The sequence below is a fragment of the Cricetulus griseus genome, chromosome 2 (genome assembly GCF_003668045.3).
Source record: "Cricetulus griseus strain 17A/GY chromosome 2, alternate assembly CriGri-PICRH-1.0, whole genome shotgun sequence".
Taxonomy (NCBI): domain Eukaryota; kingdom Metazoa; phylum Chordata; class Mammalia; order Rodentia; family Cricetidae; genus Cricetulus; species Cricetulus griseus.
Genome location: NC_048595.1, coordinates 126,045,436 through 126,063,537, shown reverse-complemented (window position 1 = coordinate 126,063,537; position 18,102 = coordinate 126,045,436). Strand labels below are relative to the sequence as shown.

The window sequence follows — 18,102 nt, the reverse complement described above, 5'->3', positions numbered from 1 at the left end:
AAGGATCTCTTAGGTGGAGGAATGGCTTTCCCAGTTGTAGTGCCTCTGCCTTCCCCAAGTCCCAAGTTCATCTGTGGGAAGTCTGGAACCTATCAAGGTTCCACGTGCCTGGAAGCTCAGGTATGCAGTGATGTAAAAGTCTGTATACCCTTCATCTTATATGGACTCCATATGGCAGAACTTTTGAAAAGTAACAACCATTGCTTTCCGGACCAACCCGCCTCCCTACACATACACATACATACACACACACACACACACACACACACACACACACACACACACACACACACAATGAAAGAGGAAGATCAGGGAAATAAAAACAAATGAAACCAACATTTATTTCTGATATTCCTCACCACTTCCATGCTTTCTTGTTTCCTCCACATGATAAATATATAACAAAACTTCAATATACAAAAAAACACGTGCAGCAGGTATGTAAGCATGTAATAGTAAGTAAACCCAGACAGCTCGTCAGTTCCTGTGCCCAAGTTTATGAAGTCAATCTCTCTGGAAACAGAGCAACTGTGTTTGATACCTCCCCAGGGTCTGCGCCATTGCCAAGTTGGAGGGCCTCCATTAAAGATGGTTAATAACACAGAAAAGCTGTTCATGCTATGGAACAAAGCTGCCCACTTTTCTTTTTCCTGGGACTCCACTTTGTTCTCTTGTGTGACATATTCTAAATTCAATGTAACACCAAAAGATGAAGGGACACAGTGGAATAGACAAAGAAGACATGGAATCTGGGGAGTTTGGTGATGGGTAGCTGGTGGTCTCTAAAGAAACAGTGTACGGGAAGCGTAATCAGTTCATCTGTCCCAGAACAGAAAGTTTAGATTATGTAGCTAAGGGGCTTTTGTGGAAGAGGAAAATGTCATGGGAAAATGGAAAATAAGTCTAATGTCTACAGCACATAAAGTATCAAAGTAGTATAAAATATTACAAGAGTGGCATGCTATCAAAGAAATTATAGTTCACATTTTGGATAAAATTGTGAGATTAAACAGCTGGGGCCTTGATGTAGCACACAATGCATAAACTCCACCAATTGTAGTTCACATTTTGGATGAAATTAAACAGCCAAGGCACTGATGTAGGATTTGGTGCATAAACTTTTCAAATTCAGCTTCTCAGAGGTCTAGTTTCAGGGGACTGGGGATTTTCAACATTATCGTTTCCTTTATCTTTCTTTATTCGGATGAATACAACTGCTAAAATTATACCTGAAAAGAGAAAACCCAGGGTCAAACAACTTCGGTCTTTAGATGTACTAACACAGTCACAGTATCTTAGGGGCAGGAGTGGAGAATGACTCCATTTGTGGGATTTGATGGTGCTTTTCTGTTCTAATGAGTACAGAACTCTGGGCATTGGCTCTCTTGCGTAAGTAACCAGATCTTTTGCTATCAGTACGTAGGAAGCCCCCAAGCTATAACTAATCTGGAAGCTGGCAGGATCTCTACTGGGGAATAGAGGAGCCGATGTCCTAATTCCTCTGCAGGGAAAAAGCATGCAGAAGAGTGTCCGAACTTGGTATGTACCAAAATATTGATTCCAGTTTTTCTTCTCCAGAGAATGGAGTTAAATCAGAAGCAGGGAGCAGTCGGACCTACCCACCCACCTAGAGCCTGCTTCCATCATACCTATCAAACATGCATCATTTTGTGATTCAAAAACAGTTTTAATTTCACAGCAAGGGCTTGGCATGCAGCCTAGTGGTAGACACTTGGCAGATACATACTATGGGTGCCTTCCTAATAGGGCCAGTCACGCCGAGGGACCTTGAGGAGACTGCCTACCCTTTCTGATTTCTCCTACCTCTCTGAACTGTTACAAGATCATACTGTGGGTTTTTGATAGTCATCTGAACTATCAGAGACTGATAGGAAAAAGGGGGAGTTACTTTAAAGAAACTGCTCATCAGTAATACAGGAGGCATCATGGTGGAGAAGACTAGATGCTCAGACAATGATCTTGTAATAACTCACACATCCCCATTTGAAAAGAATAAAGGTATGAAATAATAAGGCCCTGTTAATTCTATTTCTACATGTTCTCAAAACTGCCCATTCTTTAAAATAGGATCACAGAAATAAGACTACGTGAGGAAATTGCAATTTGGGCATGAACTCAATCCTTTCAAGGAGGGTAGAAAAAAAAATGAAAGGAATAAAAGCAGAAGGAGTTTAGTAAATAGTATCTCACATATCTAGCTGTGAGGTTGAGGCAAGAAGATTGCCTGAGTTCAAGGCCAGAATTAGCTACAAAGAGAGTCCCTTTCTCAAAAGAAAGGAACCTCATCCCTGTTGGTATGAAGTGTGTACAGCAGACAGTGGTTCTCAAGGAGGCCACCTGGACACCGTGCATGGTAAGGTGAGTAGCAGCCAGGCTGCCAAGGCCCTTCAATATCACCCATGTCATGAGGAGTTTGCACTGAAGAGCATGGAGAAAAGAGAGTCCTTTCCAAGTCCTGTGTTAAAGTCCAGTGTGATAGCTTGGGACTTGGGAACAAATGCCTAGATACAAAAGGAATAGTTAAGACTTTAAAGAAAGGGGGAGATGGGAATTACTCCAGGAAATAATGTGAGACTGGGTTAAGCCATTCAGTCATATACACATGTATATTAAAATAACTCTTGAATTAACCACTGTGAGGACAGCTATAGTTAAAGCATGGCTATTGCGGGAGGTACAAGAGAGGACTGCTTTCCATCAAGGCTGTGATGCAATGGAATTACTCTGGATTATAAAGAATCAAGGTCCAGAGTCATTTTTTAAAAAAAGAAACTTGAAGCAAAACTCGGCAACATTTCAGTTGTCACCGCATCTATTCCTATTCCAACCTATTCCTATCTATTCCAACATGGACAGTAGAGCCCAAGACCTGTCTAAGTAAAGGGTCATGTGGGCCTTACCCATCACAATACCAGCCCAACAAGCCCAGCAGAGCAGAGAGTGCAAGTCTTTCTCACTCAGAAAAGCTTGGTAACCAGGCTCAAAATACAGCATTCTGTGTGTAGAACTTCATATGTCTTCTATCTTGACTATACGCCAAAGGTCCCCAATACAGCATTACTAGCAGATAGTAAGAACTTTAAAGATCAGGAGACTTCCCCCTAGTCCTCTTGAAGACGGACCCTCAAAGGGAATGTAGGACCCTTCTTCTTCATTTGTTCCCACTGGCTGGTGAGCAGCTTTGCTCAATAAAGAGCTCCCTTGGCATGGATCCTGAATGATCAGGCCAGTCAGTCATCAATTCAAACCACTGAAACCACGAGCCAGAAGGGAACATTTTTTTTAAAGTTGATTATCTCAGGTATTTGTTACTCAAATTAAAAAATAAAGGCTGATTAATACAAAGAGTCCTGTGGTACAAATGTCAGCATGGAAATCCAAGGTCAGGAATGACAGGTGGTGGGCTGCTTCCGACATAGTATCTCCCAATCAGGATACTCTGATGTGACTGACTGGTGACAATCCTCAGTTAGTTACCCAAGCTATGAAACCCCTAAGTAAGATGATATGATGAGCTCACAATCAAGCCAGGGACAAGAATCCTTGGCTCCAAGAAGTCATACTCACCAATGACCAGAAAGGTGGTCAGAAGTATACCAACTGCCATACCCACAGTGGGTATCCCATCATGGCTACCTGCTGGCCGGAAACAGCTTCCTTCCACACACTGGCAGAAAGTAACTAAAAAGCAGACGAGTATTTGGTAAGTAAGTTTTCAAATGAATATTGTTGCTGAATCCCACTTTAAAGACAAGTACTCCTTAACCTGCCCGTGGTAACAGATATTCCACATTGCCTATGCAAAGAGCCTACCTGATAAGGAAACAATGCCTTCCATGGGTGGCTGCCCCCCATCACTGAGGAGGATGGGGATTTCATAAACTCGTTCCTCAAAGCGTGTGTGCTTGGTGGACAGTCTAGCATGTGTGCCTGTCAGAACAGGGAGAAAAAGAACTCAGAACCCTTGCCCAGCAGAAATGAAGCTCATTGTTGCATTGTATGTATATAATAAGATAGACTGGAAAGTAATCTGACATAGGTGATACTTCACATAACTAAACACATTTTTCCATGTCACTTACCTTAATAAATAGACCAAAACATCCTCTAACTTCTCCCTTGCCCATTATTCTCAACTGTATCTCCTTCTTTTGTCTTACTGCTCTATCTAAGACTTTACAAGGGCTATGATTGAATAGGAGTTGGAAGAGGGTGAGACATCCTTGTCTTGCTCCTGATTTTGGTGAAAAGGCTTCAAGATTTTCTCCATTTAGCATGATGTTGGCTGGGGACTTGCTATATATTGCCTTTGTTATAGTGAGTCCCCTGTATTGTTATACTGTGTCCCTGTTTCCTTAGATTCTCCAGATCTTTGATCATGAAGAGATGCCGGATTTTGTCAATGGCCTTTTCTGCACCTAATGAGATGGTTATTGGTTTCTGTCCTTGAGTTTATTTATATGATGCTTATCGATTTACATATGTGAAATGATCCCCAAATCTCTGGAATGAAGCAGACTTGATCAGTGTGCCTTTCCATATTCTTTTTTGTTTGTTTGTTTTGTTTTGTTTTTTTGTTTTTCAAGACAGGGTTTCTCTGTGTAGCTTTGGAGCCTATCCTGGCACTCTCTCTGGAGACCAGGCTGGCCTCAAACTCACAGAGATCTGCCTGCCTCTGCCTCCCGAGTGCTGGGATTAAAGGCGTGTGCCACCAGCGCCTGGCTAAAGTCACTTATTGTAAATTCTCCTCCTAGAACTGCTTTTCAAATTGTGCCACATAGATTTTGGTATGTTGTGTTTTCTTTTTCATTTAATTATAGAAATTTGGGGGGTTTTCTTCTTGATTTCCTTATCATTCTGTAATGTGTCTGGTTTCTATGAATTTAATGTATTTTCTCTATATCCCAAAACTCTCCGGTGTTCTATCCATTAAAAAAAAAAAATTCTCATCGAACTTTCTTTCTAGCACTGTACTTTGTCTTCACTCCCTGACTCTATTTTTGGCATGATCCATATGTTAGTGAGGCTTTCCACTGAGTTTTCTTTTTTTATTCAGTTGAATTTTCTTCAGGATTCAAACTCTATATTCATTCTTAGATAGACTTCCTTGTTGCATTCAGCTCTTTGTCTTTGAGTTGTTTGAACACAATTATAATCCTTATTTTTAATTCTCTGTCTAGAGATATCCTCCTACATCATTTTCATTAGGAGCCATTACTATGAAACTTCTATTTTTGGAAATAGATTATTTTTTCTTGCAATTTTTGCTTCTGTGTTGGTATTTGTGAATCTGGGATTAGTTTGTTGGTTGAGTTATTTTGTAAGTCATATAGAAACCCACTATTATAAAAAGTTCTTATATATGCATAAGTACATATAAAGATTTTAAATGGTTATAACACATAACATACTAGACATTATAGGACAACAAATAAAAGTCCAAGTACCAGGGATGTGTTGCCACTGTTGAAGTTGCTGAACAGTGATGTCTTATAGATTACCAAACAATACAGGCTATTGCCAGTGCCCTTGGTTACTATCCAGTACTTAATCGTGAGATCCTACTGTTGGAGTAGCACATATTTAAGACATAGAACATGCAGAAATCAAACTAGTATTCATCTGGAATTTTAATACCTACTGGATAGTTTTCATAAATAGAAGGCACTATGCACAATTACAGAGGAGAAAAATAATTATCAGTATTACCCAGTTGTGAACTCTATGTGCTACAATAACAACCAACCTGGCAAGACATGCTCACTGGACAACAATGGCATGGATGTCAGGGGAGTACCCAACCACTTTCTGATTGATTTAAGGCCATTTCATGAGATGAAACCCATAATAGCACTGCTATTGGGTCCTGGGACCAAGAACCTGTGGCTAGATATGTCATGAGTTCTAGGGGGAGAATCTTACACTATTATTTTTATAAGTGGACATAGCATTAAATTATATAGTCAAAATATATTGTACAAAATTCTCAAAGAACTAATTAAAAAAATAAAGCTATCCTTTAAGTTCTGAATTCACAGTTTCTTGGTAGAACAGCAATTCTATAAATTTGTCCTAAACACTGAATTAATAAATACTGAACTTTTATTCCTTTGAGAAATACAGGTTTTAAATTTCTGTGGCCTTTAATCACAACATTTTAATCAAGTGATAAATGTGTAAACTTGTTTCCTGTATGTTTCTGTTGAAAGCTACCTTATTAACATGTATTAAGACATTGACTTTGAACCCCTGGCCAGTAGCACTATAACTTCTGTCTACACAAAATACATCCAGGCACATCACAACATCTTTCCATTTAGGAACACTAGAATGGCTCCAAAGGAGGAAAAGTGCTGTCTACAGAAAAAAAAATCTTCAGTAGATAGAACAAACAAGCAAACACAAGCCACAAAGTAGACTATAGAAAGAACACTCATTATGTTGAAGCCAAAGGACAGTGTTATTTGCCTCAGCTGTGGCTGGGTGCTTATTTATCTAATTAACTCAAAATTGTCATTGTTGTGACAGTGGCTGACAGTATTAAAGTTTCATTAAGCATTGACTTTTTGTTTACAAGTTTTAGCATATATATATATATATATATATATATATATATATATATATATTCATCTATATGCCAAGAAAATTTCCAATTCCAAGACAAGACCTTTGCTTTTAACAGGATCTAGGTTTAGCATCCAAACAAAAACAATGAAAATAACAGATAAATACAGGAAAATGTTAAAGGAAGAAAGATAAATGGATAAGTCCCACAACTGCCTCCAGCTTCCTGTTACATCTTTAGTATCTCTGCAGGGAAGAGGAACCTGGGCTTGACTTCACATTGTAGCTTCAATTACACAGAATTTATAAAAAAGAAAAAATAGAAGAATGGAACAGTCATCTGAATTCACACAGGGTGGGTTCCTGCTCCCAGAACCAAAGCCAAAAACATTGTAGCTCATGAGGATAGCCAGTTGAGCTCCTAGGGGCTCAGTTCAGGTCAGGCAGGGCCAGCACTGAATTTTCAAATTGATAACAAGACTTTGCAGTTCAGAATAAAACTCAATATTTGCAGGAATTAAAAAGTGTCCCATGTTTTATAAAAATTTGTCAACATGCTAGAAAAATAGAATAATAAGAAAAACTAACCAAGTAAATATGTGATAGAGTAGACAATGACAAGAAAATAGTCATCTATTCAAGAAGCTGGACACTTGAGAACAGTATATATAGACGCTGCACAAAAGACCCAAATTAATGTGTAGTGCTGACAACTAAAATGTTTTGATGTGAAAAATATACTTGATGGAATAGATAGAAAATAGAATATGACAGAAAACTCAGTAGCCTGAAGACACTGAAGTAGAATCTACCCAAAGTAAAGCACACAAAGAAAATAGGAAAAAATGAAAGTACATTTGCAAAATATTTTTAGACATTTCTAAGCAACCCATAGGACACAAAAGATAATTCTGTGGTTTTGTAAACTACTAAAGAAGTAAAAGACAGGTGAAGTAACCCTGAGAGATAGTCTGAAGCACTACACACCTATCTTAACAAAGAAAGAATATCCAAAATAAACTGCACAGACTCTACCCTAGTAAGTATAAAATAAGAACAAGGAAAGCACAGCAGAGGAATAAGGAAAATAAAGACCCAGGCAAGGGCATACAAAAACACAGAGAAAACTCACATCTAAAAGCTAGTTCTTTGAAACTAAGAACAAAACAAATAAACTTGTCCCCTACTTGGTTAGGGAAAACAAGAAAAAACTTGCCAACATCAGAATGAACTGATATCACTATACATCTATTGATATTGAAGATAGAATGTTATCAGTTACTGTATGCCAATAAGTTAGACAAACCAAACAAACTAGGCAAATATTTGAAACTACAGACTAACAACCTCAACCAAGAATATGTAATTGAAAAGACTTATTTAACAAAGAAATGAAATATACAGTTAAATTTTCTACCAAAAAAAAAACACCTTTCTGTTGCCAAATGTATTCATCAGCAAATAAATTCTCCCAAACTTTAAGGAAGAAATGATCCCAATTTCACACACATAGGCTTCCAGATTGAATAGGTAGAGTACCTCCAAACTTACTATATTAGATCGGCAGTCACTGATATCAAAAACTGATTTTTTAAAAGCATTGTAAGGAAAAATATAGGTCAATTTATATAAATTTATTAACATAAGCACAAAGACTTAATTTTAACAAATTAAATTCAAAATTGCATAAAACATTTCATCACCAAACAGACCTTATCCAAGCAATTGTTTTAAGATAAAAGCCAATATAACCCACCAATTGCTGACCAAAACAAAAAACAAAAAACAAAAAACAAAAAACCTCCAACTTATTCATACAAATGGAAAAAGTTCTCAGCAAGTTGTGACTAGAAAGGCAAAGTATCAAATTTATAGATCACCTATGAATTATACTTACCATGAGGATGGGCAACTTACCCTCTACAATAAGAGAGCAAGCAAGCACTTGGGTTCTCATTACCACTACTCCCCTTATTGAAAGCTTTAGCCAGTGATGAGGCAAGATTGAAAGGGAAGTAGTAAAACTGTCAGTTATAGACAACACAACCTATGTAGAAAGCCGATAGGTTCCAAAGACTATAAAAATTGGCACACAATGTCACTGAATTGTCATATGAAAGTAATATATAAAAACCACCAATTGTGTGTCTATATCCAGGAGATGTATAGAAGTACAAATCTTACAACACTATTCAAAAGAGCTGAAAATTTTTGCAAGAACTACACACTGAATCCTAAGCTATGTTGTTGAAAGAAATTAAAGATCTCAGTAAGTGGAGACACACACGGTGCTCATGAATTGAAGACACCCCACCCCCAAACACCCATACAGACTCGGCGGAATCTAAGACCAATGTCAACAGATTCTTTTGATAGAAATAGACAAGTGGCATGCTGACATTTATACTGAAACACAAAACACCTAGAACGGACAAAACAACTTTGGAAAAATGATAGCACCTGATTCCTGGTCTTATATGGGTCTATAGTAACCAAAACAATATAGTATTGTAAGATAGGATTTTTTTTCCACTTGATTTTTCTGAAATTTTCAAGATAATCCATGCTAAGGGATATTTTAAATAAATGGTGTTAGAACAATTAGGTAGCCATATTAAAAGCTAAGCACCTTGACTGTGGCCACTTACCCTATAATCATTAGCACAAAATGCATCTTCTTTTAGTGACCTTTGTTAGGTTAAAAAAATTTTTTTCTTCTTTTTTGGTTTTCAATACATCCCTATTGCATTTTCTTCTCCCTCCACTCCTCCTCCATTTCTCTTCAGAAAAGAGGAGGCACTTTTAAAAATCACAGATTATATAAGAAACCAATAATTCTGATTTTAATATTTTTTAAATATTGCAATAGGATCTGGAGAGGTGACTCGGGGGTTAAGAGTGCTTGCTGCTCTTTCAAAGGACCAGAGTCAGTTCCCAGCACATCATATTGGCTCACAATCACTGTAACTCCAGTTCTAAGGTCCCTTGTGTGACTCTGTAGTCACTTGACTGCACATACATGGTGCACATTCACAAGGCACATATACATAATAAAAAATAAATTTTTAAAATTGAGAAGACAATGCTATAAAAATCCAATCTCCTAGCACTCGGGAGACGAGACAGGTGGATCTCTGTGAGTTTGAGGCCAGCCTGGTCTACAGAATGAGTTCCAGGACAGGTTCCAAAACAATACAGAGAAACCATGTCTCTGAAAAAAAAAAAGAGGGTTGGAGAGATGACTCAGTGGTTAAGAGCACAGGCTGCTCTTCCAGAGGACCTGAGTTCAATTCCCAGCAACCACATGGTGGCTCATAATCATCTGCAATGAGACCTGGTGCGCTCTTCTGGCATGTAGGCATATATGCAGACAGAATACTGTATACATAATAAATTTTTTAAAAAAGAAACCCAGGTTCAGTTCCTAGCACTTACATGGCAGCTCACAACTATTTAAAACTCAAGTTCCAATGGATCCAACAGTCTCTCTGGGCTTTGCAGATACCAGGCATGCAGTGTACATGGTATACACACATTCATGCAAGCAAAAGACTCAGACACATAAAGTCTATTACTGATATTTCATTAAGGAGAAGGAATGGAAAATTAGAGGAATGCTTCAAGCCCATGTCTAAAATTTTGTAAATATTTTTGGTTTTGCTTTGTTGTTACATTTACTTGTGTGTTTGGGGAGACATGCCACAATGCAAACATGGTGCCACCAACGCCTGGCAAGCAAGTGTTCTTAACCACTGAACCATCACTCCAACTCCACAGACAACTTTTTTTTCTTTTTGTTTTTGGTTTTTCGAGACAGGGTTTCTCTGTAGCTTTGGAGCCTATCCTGGCACTCGCTCTGGAGACCACCAGGCTGGCCTCGAACTCTGCCTCTGCCTCCTGAGTGCTGGGATTAAAGGCGTGTGCCACCAATACCTGGCTCAGACAACTTTTTTAAAAAATATTTATTTCATGGGTATGAATATTTTGCCTGCGTGTGTGTGTGTGTGTGTGTGTGTCTGCTCATGGAGGCCAGAAGTGGACATAAAATCCTCTGAAACTGGACTTACAACAGAGAGCTGCCATGTAGATGCTGGGAAATGGAACCCAGTCCTTCCTAAGAGCAGCTAGTGCTGTTAACCACTGAGCCTACTCTTCATCCCCAATTTTTTTTCTAGAGACAGGATTTCTCTATGGCTTTGGAGGCTGTCCTGGAACTAGCTCTTGAAGACCAGGCTGGTCTTGAACTCAGAGATCTGCCTGCCTCTCCCAAACAACTTTTATATAAATGTCACTCATCTTGGCTGGTGGTGGCACATGCCTTAAAAAAAATCCAATTTCCTGATAAAGTACACACACACACACACACACACACACACACACACACACACACACACACACACACAGACCCCTACAGTTCAATAATAGAAGCTGAAGAACCCAAGCTGGTACCAATATTCGATCAGATGCTTCACTGATGTAAGGATGGCAGCTCACCACATGAAAAGAGGAGGGCCTTAAAACTTTAGTCACTATGGAAATACCAATCAAAACTATAATAGGGGACTGATGCACACCCTTTAGAGGCTAAAAATAACTAAGCCTCGCAGATGCACGGTGGTGGGTGCTGAGCAGCTGAGGTTCTTGTGCACTGGTGGGAATGTAGAATGCTACACACAAATTGGGAAATAGTTTAAACTTTTCTTAACTAGCAAAGCTTAACCTACCATGTGATGTAGGCAATCAACTCCTTGGTGTTCAACTAAGAAACATGAAAGAGTATGCTCCTACCAAACACTTGGCCACACATGTGCCCAGAAACTAGCAGTCTTTGAGAGAATGAGCACTAATTTGTCTTATTACTACTGTACAATGATGAAATGAAGCTCTAGGACCCAAAACAAGAATGCATTATTAATCCTCAAATAATCATATTGCGTGGAAGAAGATGGAAGTATATGAAGTTACAAAAATAAACACAAATTTGTAGCAACAGAAAGATTAGTTGCTGGCTGAGAAAATGGGGTGGGCTTAGTGCGGTGAGCAAGGGTAATAAAAAAATCAGGTAAGATAAAAAGTTGAGTAGCAAAATATTCACTTGGTTGTGCTGATCTTATGTATATAATATTACATGTATATATATTCTTATAAAGTTGTACACTTTGATCTAATGTACTTTACTATATATTAATTGTATTTTGATAGCATTTATTATTAAATCTGTTTCTCGGGCTTCACTGGAAATTTACTGTTAGATTTCTGCTGCAGCTATTGGTAGAGAAATGGGAAACTACGAATGATCAATCTACGTGGAGTTTATTGACAAGAGGGGGGATGGGGTTGGATTGTCAGCCAACCCAAGGAGAGGTGGGGGGCAGGCTGGACTGGTTAAAGGGAAGACCGCGCATGCGCACTGAGGTTTCACGCATACACAGAGTCCTCACGCAGACGGTAATGCATGGTGGGTAACGTGGTGATACGGTAGCTCCTGTGCTTGCCCCGCCCATCGTTAGGGGCCAGGGTCAGCCAGGTGTACATCCTAACATTTACAACTGATGTTCAAGTTGTTCACCTACTCATGTACACCAACCAGGATGTGCATGGTGTCAAGCTTCCCTTCCCACAAAGCCTGGATCTTTGAAGACTTTCCCTGTGTTGTGTCCAGGGCATGACCTGCTTTCTTGGAGCAAGAAGAAAATTTTGTGTTGAGTTGTAAAGCCAACAAAGGGGGCGAGGGAACATTACTCCTTCATCCATCATTGATTTTTCTACCTGTACATTTGAGAACTCACCATTGATTTTGGAAACTTCCCAGTCATTTTGTAAGCTTTCTCTGCCAAGGGCAAATGTGAACTGAGGCCTCCAAAACGACTGCTGGTCATCATCGGTGGCCTCAAAGACGAGACTCTGGGTGGCACTGAGGGGATGGCAGAAGAACAAGCCTGTGTACTCCTTGGCTAGGCGTGGGGGGTTGTCATTCACATCTGTGAGAGTCAGGTGGAAATGTGCCGTGGTGCTCAAAGAGGACCCACCTGAGAAATTGAAAGGTTAGAACATAATTCCAAACATTGTCATCATTTTTCATACAGAAGAAACATGTTTCTCTTTCCTTAAAAAAATCAATATTTAAACAGTCAGGTCTATTAAAGTAGTAGGAGCTTTTAGAATTATAGGTCTACTTTTGGTACTGGTTAAAATGTTTAAATATAACCTACAAGATGACTCAATGGGCAAAGGCACTTCCTGACAAACCTGGAAACTCGAGTTTAGTCCCTGAAAGCCTCGTGGAGAAAGAACTAACTCCCACAAATTGATCTTTAACATGTACACACACACACACACACACACACACACACACACACACACACACACACACACAAATAAAATATAATAAAATGTTTTACATGTTTAAAAATGGTGTGTGTGTGCATGTGTGATGATACTCAGAAGCTGTGTAACTTAGCTAAGTTCACACAGCTAGTACACACTGGAGAGGTCACTAGTCCAGGAGGCTACTAGCTGAACCTTCCATCACTTACCACTGCCTTAAGCATCCTGACTCAACTTCCTAATATTCACTTTTTTCAGCTGAGAATCCTGGCTTTGTGAAGGTCTCACATGTAAACAAAAGCAGCAAATGGCTGCACAATGTCATCTGTTATACCATAGTAGTGAAAACCATGGCCTCTGCTATATGACCCATAGGGAGCCATGCACTCTTGGGTAAATCAGTTTCTCAGTGCCTTGGTTTCTTTATGCACAGAGTGTGGTCAGGAAAGGGAGCACACAGGAGGCATCCTGTGGTACAGCGGACCCTGAGTGTCCTCGCCTGGCCTCACGCAGACACTGCATCAATGGCTGGACTCTACTTCCCTTCCCCTAAGCTGTTTTCTGATCCTGTTTTGATTCCAGGAAGCCTCATTTTCCTGCTTGTCTTCACAGAACTGTCTGACTGTTCTTTAACCAAAGATGAGTCCACTGATGTCCTTGAAGTCGTTTGGTCTATTTACATTATGATTTCAGTGCCAACAACTGACAATGGAACAGGGTTTTGGCTCAGTCACAATCCATGAAACTTCTAAAATGTGAAAGCCACTTAGGAAACTGGTGCAAAGTGAAGCGTTGATCCTCATGGGTTCAAGGGGAGGACATGGCACCAAGGTTTAGTCAGAAACTAAGACTTACTGGGAGCTTTTTTTGGTAGGGGGGTTGAGACAGGGTTTTTCTGTGGCTTTGGAGACTTCCCTGGAACTAGCTCTTGTAGACCAGGCTGGTCTCAAACTCACAGAGATCCGCCTGTCTTTGCCTCCCAAGTGCTGAGATTAACAACACCGCCCCAGCTTTACTGGGAGCTTTTAAATCACCAATTGAACATATACAACCTGACTGATAGTGGAATGCACAGCAGATAACGACAGAGCTGTCTGTCTCAGCAAGGCCTTGTCCACATCCACTTCCCCTCCAACAATAGCCTGCAGTCTGTGTCTGCTTGCTGGAGTTGAACGTGACTGTGGTTATTTTGGTTTTCTCCGTCTTTTCCCATACATTTTTATGATTCCTTTCTCTGTGCCCTGTGTCCACCTCTAATTTGGGGCTTTGTATTTTTAAAGTATATTATTTTTTTGGTCTAAAACTATTTGTTTGGTAGTAATTTGTTCCTCTCTCATCTTTTTTTATAAGCTAAGCAGACACATTACTAGCTAATTAGAGTTCTTGATCAGCATAAGAGAAACAGAATTCCTACCGCAAGATGGAAAATTCCACTTAAAGATACTCAATGTTTTAATTATCAGACTTATTGCCTGTTAGCATACTATTCCTGTTAGCATACTATTATCTTTATTTTAATCTGAAAATTTTCCTGGAACCCCATGTTCAGAACCCATAGACAACTTGTGTCACAACTGAATTAAAAAATAGGATGCAAGGATTATGCAGGAACGGCTCAAGCATCCTGGCATATCTGTGCAATTGTCTTCCCTTTCAGAATTTCACCCCACCTCATCCAAACAGCAGAAACCCAGGTCCCCGACACCTGCTGAGTGAGAATCCCTAAAGATAGACTGCCAGGTCACTACTGCAGTACTTGTTCTGGTGGACAGCTTTGCATAAAATGCCTTCTGTTCCAAAACAGCTTCACTGAGTGGGCCTTAAATTGCCTGTTTCGTAGAAGCCCTCAGTCCCCTTTGAGAAGGTAGTGAGGGAGGTTAGCTAAGAACTCTAGAACTTTCCTACAAGAGGCTCTGGTTCCTGCAGGAAGCCAGAAGTGCTAGCATCCCTGACACCCTGCCAGCCTCAGGGAAACTCTGCCTAGTAGAAACCCAGATTGACACAAATATTCTCTAACACAACCATTAAGGGTTGAGCGCGCGCGCGCGCACACACACACACACACACACACACACACAGACACAGAGAGAGTTTTGCATCTGGCTTTATGGTTATACTCAGCAGTGATTTTTTTTTCCATTTTTAAAAATTTAAATTAGAAACAAGATTGTTTTGCATGTCAATCCCAGTTCCCTCTCCCTCCCCTCCTCCCCTGCCCCTCACTAACACCCTACCTATCCCATACCATTTTTGCTCCCCAGGGAGGGTGAGGCCTTCTATGGGGGTCTTCAGAGTCTGCCATAGCCTTTGGGATAAGGCCTGGGCCCTCCCCCAAGTGTCTATGCTCAGGGAGTATACCTCTATGTAGAATGGGATCCCAAAGTCCATTCCTATGCTAGGGATAAGTACTGATCTACTACAAGAGGCCCCATAGATTTCAGAGGCCTCCTCACTGACACCCACGTTCATGGGGTCTGGATCAGTTCCATGCTGGTTTCCCAGCTATCAGTCTGGGGACCAAGAGCTCCCCTTTGTTCAGGTCAGCAGTGATTTTTAACCTCTTCAATTCTCTTGCCCCTCCATCTCATTTTTATTGATGATTTACTGATAATCTGGTTTGGTTTGGTTTGGTTTTGCTCACCTATTTCAGTGGCCACCACTTGTACCCGATACACATTTTCTGTTTCCCTGTCCAGCGGAGCCGCGCTAAATATCTCCCCGGTGACAGAGTCGATTTTAAGCCAACCTCTCTTATCGCCACTCAGTGAGTAACTTCATAGAGGGAAGAACAAAAGAAAATGTGTTACTTTCAGTGAAAATGAAAGGTAGTCTGTGCATTTATACTATGATATACCATTTTCATTTGCATGTACCATGGAGCAGAATCACCGAGTCAGCATCTCATTTATATCTCTCTTTAGAAGAAGAGTTGCCTTTACAGAAGCTGTTCTCAACCTTGGGTTGTGACCCCTTGGGAATCAAATGACCCTTTCATGGGGCTCACCTAAGACCATTGGAAAACACACTAGATATTTACATTGCAATTCATAACAGTAGCAAAATTGCAATTATAAAGTAGCAATGAAAATAATTTTATGTTTGGGGGTCACCACAACATGAGGGACTGTATTAAAGGGTCACAGCATTAGAAAGGTTGAGAACCACGGCTCTATAGCCTAGTCCTGGGATTATTTTTTATGTATGGCAGAGTGACAAACTCTGGCAGAAAGGTATACTTTCCCAGCAATCAAAGATTTCAAGTTGAAGTCATTGTCTTCTGAAACCTTGCAGTACAACACTCCACTAAGGAAACCTGAGCAGCTAGTGTTGGAGACCTGATCTACTGTGGCCCAGTGAGCCCTCACTGAAGAAACATCAGCTTCAGCAGACAGGATCAAGGCAAGAGTTGATGGAAGTGGCCTTCAGACATACAGATAATTCCAGTAGACACAGTGCAAGTGCTTGGAATCACAAGGTTGATTGGACCGAGAAAAGCCTTTCTGGAGGAGATGTTGGCACAGGCAGGAAGGGTGCTTCAAAGATAAAGCAAGCCAGAACAGAGAGAACAGAAGATCCTGGTGTGGTGCACAGCTCATGGATATGTGTGAACAGTAGTGGACAGGAAAGAGGAGGCCACAGAGACGGGGAGAGCCAGACTATAGGAGCCAGAGGCAGCCATCAAGCTGTGTTGAGGGGAAAGGTGACCTGGCTGAAACTGTGCCTTCAAGAGAACTCATTGGTAAATATAGAAAGATTAATTTGAGAGAGACAAGTCTTGCCTGAGGAAAACCAGTGAGTTTTTGTAAAGTATCACATCATGACCATCTATAGCTGTATGCCACTTATTCCCACTCGTGGAAATGTCAGCTCAATAGAAATTTAATAGGAGTTAAAGAACTGTGTGCATGCACAGCTTCAAAAGATTGTCTATAATTTTTAAAATTCTGTTAGCCCACATGTCCAGAAATAGGAATGATTAAAACTATATTTAGTCGAATTAATTTTCCTCAGTATATTTTTAGCATGTTGTATATGTCAAGTGCTGTATTCATGTTTGTGTGTGGGTGATAAATGAGGGATTCTTGGGATCTCCCCCTAACAGAAGTGAGACCCCCCAGGCAGGATCTGAAGAGGAGCTGGACAATCGGCTTGCTTTGTGGACTCAGTGCACAAGTTGACTCAGATGGGGTAGGTAGGGGCTTGTGGGAAAGGCTGTGTTCTAAACAGCAGTGCTTTGGACCATACTGGAAGTAGTCAGAAACACTTGGGCTCTGGATCTGTGTCAGCAACAGGGTCTATAGTGTTGAAGCTGGGCTGGAGGGGTCTACTGGTGCTGATGGACTCTCCAGTTTACCCGACTGGAGACTTAGACTTCTCAGTCCACAGCTTTGGAGTCTGTAAAGTTCGTTCTTGCACACCAGGTGCATCTTTCTGGGCTGGCTTGATTATTCCTCATTTGTTTGCCTTCTAGAAACAGACTTTACAGAACACCCCTTTTCTATCTCCCTTTGCCCCCCTCATCTTCTGACTGCAGTTCCGTGGCTTTATGTTTTACACCAGTTTTTGATCCACCAGAGGAATCTCCTTAAGTGCTTCTGTTTGCTCTGTACTGACATGCGAATGCCTCTGGCCAGTAATTATATTAATACTTTATCGTTTAATTACAGCCAATAATTTTGTAGCATTTTCATGAAGGATGCAGAGGCATCTCTTAGAGAATAATGGGCCGTGGAATTTAGATACTTCGGATCCCATCATGACATGTGACTCAGATATATAGCACGGTTTCTACACTGAGTAATGCAGTATAACCCTCACTAGTTAGTAGCTTTACTCTTCAGTATGATGTGGATAATTTGAGTGCTGCCCCATCCCCCATAAAATTTCTCATGTTAGAAGCTTCATTCTCAGGTAGTGAATTTTTCATGTACAAGACCTTTGAGAGGTAGGGCCAAATGGGCTGTCCTTGGGTCAATTAGGGACAAGCCTTTGCAGAGCTTTTGAGGCCTCAGTGGTTCCAGATTCCAGTCTGCAAATGTGATTCTTTCCCTCTGCTGATGTTGCTGTTAATGCTAACAGTGGCACAAGGCCTTCACAGCCTGCCCATGCTGGTGCTGTGCCCATAAACGTCTAGAGCTATGAGCTACATAAACTGCTCTTTAAAAAAATAAAGTTACCTGCTTCATACTT

At 40.4% G+C, this 18,102-nt stretch overlaps 1 protein-coding gene across 1 annotated transcript in view; it reads right to left on the bottom strand.

Moving 5' to 3' along the window:
* Positions 1 to 367: 367 nt before the first annotated feature.
* Positions 368 to 18,102, bottom strand: part of Cdh17 (cadherin 17) — an 80,932-nt gene continuing 63,197 nt past the window's right edge. The window contains exons 14-18 of the mRNA XM_027403525.2: positions 15,554 to 15,684; positions 12,375 to 12,614; positions 3,835 to 3,951; positions 3,589 to 3,702; positions 368 to 1,229 (exon numbers count right to left, since the gene is read on the bottom strand). Coding sequence (XP_027259326.1) covers positions 1,129 to 1,229; positions 3,589 to 3,702; positions 3,835 to 3,951; positions 12,375 to 12,614; positions 15,554 to 15,684 — 703 coding nt within the window. The 3' untranslated portion in view covers positions 368 to 1,128. The remainder of the gene's footprint in view (positions 1,230 to 3,588; positions 3,703 to 3,834; positions 3,952 to 12,374; positions 12,615 to 15,553; positions 15,685 to 18,102) is intronic.